Genomic DNA, 8,080 nt, shown 5'->3' with positions numbered 1-8,080 from the left:
TAAAGATGAGGAATTGAGGCACACACAGACTGGGTTAATCTAACTCGTAGCTTCCTATGGCTGTTGTTCAGTTGCTAAGTCGTGTGCTGTTACTTTTCCATGCCTGAGAGACCTAGCTCTGGTGCTTCTCAGGGCTCGTAAAGGCCTGGAACTGTCTTTGCTGATTCTGTTCTGTTCTTCGTGGTGAAGAGGGGAGAAAACGTATGTCCTGCTTTTAGGCAAATAGTGGGAGAGCAGAAAGGTTTCCTTGTAGCTGCATTGCTTTGGGCTGAAAATAATCCTTACTGCTAAGCACCATAATTGGGAGTAGAGGTTGCAAGTTCTGCTGTCTCTTGGCACAAACAGAAAAATGACACTTTGAAATGAAGCAGGACCCTGTGGTCCTTGCCCACCACCGCGTCCCCCACGTGCCTTTTGTTTGTGAAAAAACTTTAGCCAAAGAAGAAGTTTAACCAGAGAAGTGAGAAAATGCAGAAACAAAGCAACACAGTCAACGAAGACCAAATAATAAAGTCATCAAGCATCTGCTGGAGGAAGGCATGGCAACCCATTCCAGTGTTCTTGCTGGGAAAATCCCACAGACAGAGGAGCCTTGCAGGCTATGGCACACGGAGTCACAAAGAGCTGGACACAACTGAAGTGACTGAGCGTCAAACATAGTCAAGGACATTTAGTTCCCTCTCAAGGGCTATAGATAATATTCTGTGCCATGTCCCATGAGCTCTTAGACTGAAACCACCACCAGGTGTAAGAAGTTAACTACATGATGACTGGACTGTAGCCATGACAGAAGCTGCCATAGTTCTGAGATCTGGGCTCAAGAAATGGGGACAAACCGATCCTGGAACTGAAGATTAACTCTACTTAAAACAACCAAGATGAAGATGGTCAGATGACCAATTTCAAGATGACTGTCAGAGCTGACTGTGCTGTTTCTACATGAAGCCTCCTCCATCTGGCTATAAAAGCTCTTGCCCACTGATTGTCATGGATGGGGGGAGAGACGGCTTCTGGACAGGTGTCCACCCTCCCCCTACCCTGGGTTGCTGGCATCCAAAATAAAGCAAGCTTTCCTTTCCACCAATTCAGCCTCTTTACTGGCTTTTGAGTGGCAAGCAGCTGGACCCCAGTTTCGGTTACAACTTTATACATGTATTCCCCCCTCCATCTCTGTCCCAAATACATGACTCTGGTCAGTCAGACTGGAAGTCTGGCTGCTGCTTGGTTTCTGTTGAGGCCAGAGGCAGTGCCCACTAGAAAACCACAGCCTCAGAAAAGAGTCTTGAAAGGGGGGCAGGGGGATTATGGGGTGTCCCCAACTAGAGAGGATGCGGGATCACTCAGAGCTGAGGAACAGAAAGATGCACATTTTGAATGTCTATTTTAAAATGCTTATAAATAAACATGAAGAGGGTTTGCTTTTTGTTTTTACCGTGGAGCTATGACACGTTGTCTTGAAGCTGCCAGACACAGTATCTGTCGCATCAAAGAAAGGACTGCGAATGAGACACAGAGTAAATGACTAATCTCCCTTCTGGCCTGTGGCCCCTCCGTCAGTGCTGAACAGCAGGTTGGGGATTTATTTTCAGGGCTCAAAAGAGAGAGATGGGGGTGTCAGCCAAGAGCCAGGGAGTCTACCTGACCCTCAGCACCTCCACCCACCCCGGTTCCTTCTCTCCTCCCCACGGACATATTGAGTGTCACACTTCTAAAAATATCCCCGAGCAGTGAGGCACTATCTCCAAGCCTGGATTCCAGCTCTGCAATGCAGGCCTCCCCTAGGGAGAGCTGCTCCAGGTGAAAGTAATTGTAGCTTCCTGTAGACTTTCTACGCAGCACAAGAACATTCCACCAGACTGTGTGAAGTGTTCACAGAAATGTGGGACTCTTTTAGCTAAGCCCTGACTGCCTTCACCTCCTTAATTATTCATCAGGCTCATATATCTTCAGGAGAAATCTGATGGCATTGCTTTGGCTTTTTTTTGCAAAACTCCCTTGAAATTTCCCGAGGATATTCGCCGTTTGCCTCGCCATTAAGGACTAGCTCCAGCACCACTCAGCCTGTTTGGAGCCCCAGAGAGGTGGACGTGGCTGGAATGACTCTCCAGACGTCGGAAGGCCATCCTGGCTTGGGAACGGATGTGTTTGTCCCTCAGAGCCTTCAGTGGGATGAAGAAGGCAGCATGGCAGGAAGGAGTGTCTGTGAGTCAGAGCAGATACAGGTCCTGGAAACTCCCCATCTCACATCTCTACTTCCCGTGGCCCCTGATGGCTCTCAGGTATGTCTGTATTCTTGGGGAGAGGGTCCTTGACCCCTTAAATTTTACCCTCATTGTCCTGACTCTGAATAAGATCACCTGCATTGCTGCAGAGTTAAGAGGTTGTGTTTTTATTCATTTTGCTTTCCGGGATGAGTCCCTTCCGCCCCACCCCATCACCTACCTGTCCTTACCTGTTTCTGTGCCTCAAAAGTGACACAGTGCTCAGCTGTGTCCGGCTCTTTGCGACCCTGTGGACTATACAGTCCATGGGATTCACCAGACTAGAATACTGGAGTGGGTAGTCTTTCCCTTCTCCAGGGGATCTTCGCAACCCAGGGATCGAACACAGGTCTCCCGCACTGCGGGCAGATTCTTTACCAGCTGAGCCACAAGGGAAGCCCAAGAATATTGGAGTGGGTAGCCTATCCCTTCTCCAGCGGATCTTCCGACCCAGGAATCAAACTGGGGTCTCCTGCATTGCAGGTGTATTCTTTACCAACTGAGCTATCAGGGAAACCCCTAAGAGGTGTTACCCGGACAGTACTGTCCTTTTACTGCGTTCAGTCTGTGTGCTTGGGAGGGATTAACTGATGAAGAAACTGAAGCTCAGAGGAGTTGTTGGTGGTGGTGTTCAGTCGCTAAGTTGTGTCCAACTCTTTGTGACCCCATGGACTGCAGCATGCCAGGCCTTCCTGTCCCTCACCATCTCCTGGAATTCACCCAAGTTCATGTCCATTGAATCAGTGATGGTATCCAACCCCTCACAGAGGGGTTAAAGTCACACAGCTAGTGGATGGGAGAGTGGACATGGAGGGTGTTTCTATTGATATAATACTGAGAAGAGGGTTTGGACTCCTGTAGGTGAAGGGTCTGCAGACCTCCTGGCACATAATAGATTCTAACCCTGTGCCATCTGGCCTGGTGGCAGGGCAGGGTCATAGCTGTAACCACAAGCACTTCTGGGGGTCTGGGACTGATTTGACCTTCCTTACAGATCCCACCTGTGGGCCAGTGAAGAGAAAATCATGACTCAGTCCCACCTGGTAAACTGAGTGGGCTGCAAAAGCTGAACAGTGGCTTTGGATAATGATCCATGATCTAGATCTGCCTCCCCAGCTTCTCCTCCGGGCTTCCTGCAGGCTCCCAACAACAGGGAGGGGGCAGTGCTCTTGTGCCCCTCTGGCTGCTCTGGTCTCAGCAGCAGTACCAGGGGCAGCTTGGCTGAGGGGCAGCTTTATTTCACTATGTGGGCCTTGCTCCCAAGAAGCACTGGGCCATGGCCCCTTTACCTCCTGTGGACCCCTCTGCTTCCCCCGCACTCTCTGTCTGGACCCTGGCTCTGTGAGTCCATCTGGGCCTCCACTGTGGGGTCACCTTGTCCAGCCCCAGTAGGTCCTACTTCATAGCTGCAACTGTCAACCCAGCGTCCATCTCCCTCAACATACCTGAGGGCAGTTGGATGGATGACCAGTCCCCCAAGATCATCCCCTTGACCAGGCTGACTGACCCAAGGAAGTGCCAGGGTCCTGCCAGTGACACTTCTCAGAGTCGCAGGTGAAGAGTGTCTGTTCCCCTCCCCCTGTCTGCCCCACCCCTTCCCACTCTTCCTGCTATGCCCTTCACCCCAGGGGCAGGCTTTCCTCCCCTTCCTTTCCTGCTCTGCCTCCTTCCAGAAGTCCCTGTGGTCCACTAGGCCAGGCCTGCTGCTAATGTGCTGCAGGGGGAAAGGCACTAGCGGCAGCCCTGCTGGGAGGTCAGGGGACTGGCCTCTGGCCCCTGACCCCTCCCCTGCCCTGGCATCAGGAGCCTCCTGACTCAGAGGTGACCCCCCCAAAGGCTGCAAGAGCCCTTGAAACACAAGTGCTCAGTATGTGGAAGAGCACCGTCCTTGTTAGAGTGGTTGAGAGCAGGGCCTGTGAGATCAGACCAGCTTCTCTAACTTTCTCGGCCAGCTCCCAGCCCTGGAACCTCAGACCAGCTCCTTCACCTCCCAGTTTTTTCACCTCTGGGGAAAGATCCTGTCAGGAGTAGATAGCAGAGTCTCTGGAGCACACGGAGCTGGAACCACGTTGACCGCTGTTGTAGTTGTTGTGACTTTACGATGACCTCTCCCCTTCCACCCATCGTCCCCTCTCCGGACATGATTCAGGAATGAGGCTGTGTCCCTTGTCTTGTTTCAGCTGTTTGGGGAAACAGCAGAAGTGACACGGGTCTGAGACAGAGGCAACCACATGGAGATTTTTACTTTTGGCCACCCTGGGTCTTCACTGCTATGTGCAGGCTTTCTCTAGTTGCTGTGAGCGGGGGCTTCTCTTCCATATGGTGCCTGGCTTTCACGTTGAGGTGGCTTCTCTTGTTGCGGAGCACAGGCTCTCGGTGCAGGGGCTTCAGCAGTTGCACCTTGCTGGCTTAGTAGTGGCTCGCAGGCTCAGTTGCCTTGCAGCACGTGGAATCTTCCTGAACAAAGAATCAAACCTGTTTCCCCCATGTTGGCCGGCTAACTTCCAACCACTGAACCACCAGGGAAGTCCCTGGTGGAGGACTTAACCACTGTGCTTAATCTTAATATTTTCATTTTATGTATATAAAAGTAATTTCAAAAAATGTCTGGAAACATAAAGGAAAAACCTGCTGTAAATCCCATTAACTCAATACAATAGCTATTCCCTTTCAGTTTTTTTCTCCTTAGATAATGTTGATATAGTTGTGCTTATAATACTTATACCAGATCTAAGCCCAGTTTGTTTGTTTGTTTTGGTCTTAGCCTAAAATTACAGCCAAAAATGTTTTCTTGGTTGGTACTTAAACTTTATAATTGTCACCTTAGTGGCAGAATAATATTCCATTGTGTGTCTGTACTATAGTTTGTTAAGATTTAAGGTGAAATGTCAGATGTAAGAGGTGCTTTATTTTTTGCAAATTTCCATGGGATTTCTCAGAAACTTGTCAGTTGGTTCTTCCCTAAGATCTGTATGAAATATTGGAACAAGACAAGAAGAACCAGAGTCAGCTTTGAAAAGGAGGAATAATGTTACAGAGGGGAATGTGGGTGGGGGGACGTGTATGATTGGGGAGAATGTGTGTACATTTGGTGACAGAGGAATCCTCAAGATGGAAAATTTTAAGGGAACCACAAGAACCCATCAATCTTCAAATAGTTCCTCATCTGCTCTCCATTTTGGTTTTTGAATGGTTTCCTTCCAGGGCCACCCTGTAGATGATGTCTTTGTCTTTCTAGAACCCCTTAGAGGCGGGCATTACTGGATAGCATATTGTCATCCAGCAATACTTTAGTGAAAATTAGTTTTCAGATTTGTTTTCAGGGTTACCATTTCCTGTATTCTTAGGCAACCCTTCCTGTGGCTTGTTACACATCTTCCATCTTGAGAAGACCAGGAACCACATCTGAAGCATGGATTCATTCACTGAACAAATATTTACCAAGTTCCCACTGTTCCCCCAGTGTTGTTCTAGGAGTGGGAGACCGAGCACAGAGCAGGTCAGACAGGATCCAGTTCTCTCAAAACTTACAGTCTAATGAGGGAGACCGACAACAGATACATACATGACTCTTTCTATGTCAAAGATTTTGGAACAAAACATGCTAGAGGATGACTGTCAGCAAGGAGGGGATGTGAGGTAGATGGTGACATTTGAACCAAGAACAATGAGAAGTCTCATGGGAAAATGTTACACAGAGAGCAAATTCTAAGTGCAAAGGCCCGCAGGTACGTAAAGGTTGGTCTCTTCCAACGTTTACCCGCAGAGAGACAGACCAGTGTGTCTGGAAACAGAGAGACAGACCAGTGTGTCTGGAAACAGAGAGAAGACCAGTGTGTCTGGAGAGCAAAGAGCAGGTGGAGGGAGGAAAGAGTCAGAGACTTAGGCTGGCCCAGTGCTGCATGTGGCAGTGCTGGGGTGGTTCTGAAGCATCAGAGGGAGCCACTAGAAGGTTCTAATATGAGGATAGACTTTGTTTATGTTTCACACCCATCACTGTGGCTGGTCTGGGGAATGGACTGCCTGAGAGGAAACAGGGAGATAAGTGAGGAGGTTCTTGCTATAGTCCAGGAGGAAACAGCCACGGCTTAAATACAAGTGGACAGATTCTGGATTTTTCTGGAGGTAGAACTTCCAGGACTTGCTGATAGATCAGATCTGGAATGTGAACTCAAAGATGCTTCCTAGGTTTTTGCCTTAACAGGGAAGTACCGGGAGCCCCAGGGTAGGGTTTCCCAAACCCAAATGTGTTGTGATGGAGGAGACCGGGGGTTTCTGTGCTGGCAATTTTATTATTTTTTTTAATTTTTCTGCTGCACTTGGTCTTTGTTGTGGTGCAAAGTCTCTTCATTGTGTGGCATGCGAGTTTTCTCTAGCTGGGACTCACGGGCTAAGTTACCCTATGTCATATTGGAATTTTAATTCCCTGACCAGGAATCAAATCCTATTTCCTGCATTAGAAGGCAGATTCTCAACCACTGGACCACCAGGAAAATCCCCTGTATCGGACATTTTATATTTGAGATGGTTTATATACGTTTATCCAAGCAGAGATGTACTGTGTACAGTTGCAAATACAAGTCTGAAATTAGGGCGATAGGTCGGGGAGGTAATTGGGTTGACTACATAAAGCAGAATATAGACAGATTTTCAAGCCATGAAGCTGGATGAGTCTCCCAAAAATGGGAGGAGGAGACAAAAGGAAAGAGGCAGGAGACTGTGCCTTCTGCTCCTCACTTCCTAGCTGCCTGGTGGAGACAGAAGAGCCGTCAAGGAGACTGAGACAGAATAGCCAATGAGGTTGGAAGAAACCAAGGAAGCCAAGAGACTTTGTCTTTAAACATCCCATAGTTTTATCAGAGTAGGTTGTCAGTAAACATAAGGAAACATAAACCTTGTGACTGCTTGTTAGTGTCTTTGCAGCCACTGGTACAGACCTGGAACATTGAGTGATGAGTGTCTGGCTGTGGGCTCCAGGGCCCATTAAGCTTCCCATTATCTCTGGCATCAAGGCTGATACCTCTGCCTGGCTCCAGAGACCTGGTGAAATCAGACTCCACCCCCAGCTCTTTCTTGACTCCTGCCACACACCCTGTGGACTGGGGCCCCACTTGCCTCCTGGCAGGACTCACCCTATGCTGTGTCGCCTACATGGTGTGAGGTAAGCTCATTCCTACCTCCAAAAGTGACGGACACCCAGAACCACAACCTTGTGCCTGGCGCTTAGTAGGTGCTCAAAGGTTGTTGTCACCAGTGAATGGAGCTTTCCCTCACTTCTCCAGCCCATACTGGCCTTTAGATTCTTTGCTGGCCACTTAGTCCTTCTCAACTTATTTGTCCTATAGCAAATATAACAAAAACAGAAATAGCTACAATTTATTAAGGTTTATTATATGCCAGATTCTATGTGCCAGTGACATATACACATATGTATTTATTTATATGCTGCTGCTGCTCAATCACTTCAGTCATGTCCGACTCTTTGTGACCCTATGGACTGTAGCCTTCCAGGCTCCAGGCTCCTCTGTCCATGGAATTCTCCAGACAAGAATACTGGAGTGGGTAGCTATGCCCATCTCCAGGGGATCTTCCCAACCCAGGGATCGAACTCAGGTCTCCTGCATTGCAGACAGATTCTTTTTTAAAAATGTATTTATTTATTTTAATTGGAGCCTAATTATTTTACAATATTGTGGTGGTTTTTGCCATACATAGACGTGAATCAGCCACAGGTGTACTTGTGTCCCCCGTCCCAAACCCGCTCCCACCTCCCTCCCCATCCCATCCCTCTGGGTTGTCCCAGTGCACCGGCTTTGAGT

General features: G+C 48.5%; 1 protein-coding gene across 1 annotated transcript in view; it reads left to right on the top strand.

Moving 5' to 3' along the window:
• The first annotated feature begins 1,217 nt into the window (after positions 1-1,217).
• Positions 1,218-8,080, top strand: part of PLA2G4E (phospholipase A2 group IVE) — an 80,748-nt gene continuing 73,885 nt past the window's right edge. The window contains exon 1 of the mRNA XM_024998182.2: positions 1,218-2,279. Within this exon, the coding sequence (XP_024853950.1) occupies positions 2,097-2,279 (183 nt within the window). The 5' untranslated portion in view covers positions 1,218-2,096. The remainder of the gene's footprint in view (positions 2,280-8,080) is intronic.

Source organism: Bos taurus, chromosome 10 (genome assembly GCF_002263795.3).
Source record: "Bos taurus isolate L1 Dominette 01449 registration number 42190680 breed Hereford chromosome 10, ARS-UCD2.0, whole genome shotgun sequence".
Classification (NCBI taxonomy): domain Eukaryota; kingdom Metazoa; phylum Chordata; class Mammalia; order Artiodactyla; family Bovidae; genus Bos; species Bos taurus.
Note: the sequence above shows the minus strand (reverse complement) of the source record. Positions and strands in the feature narration are given on the sequence as shown.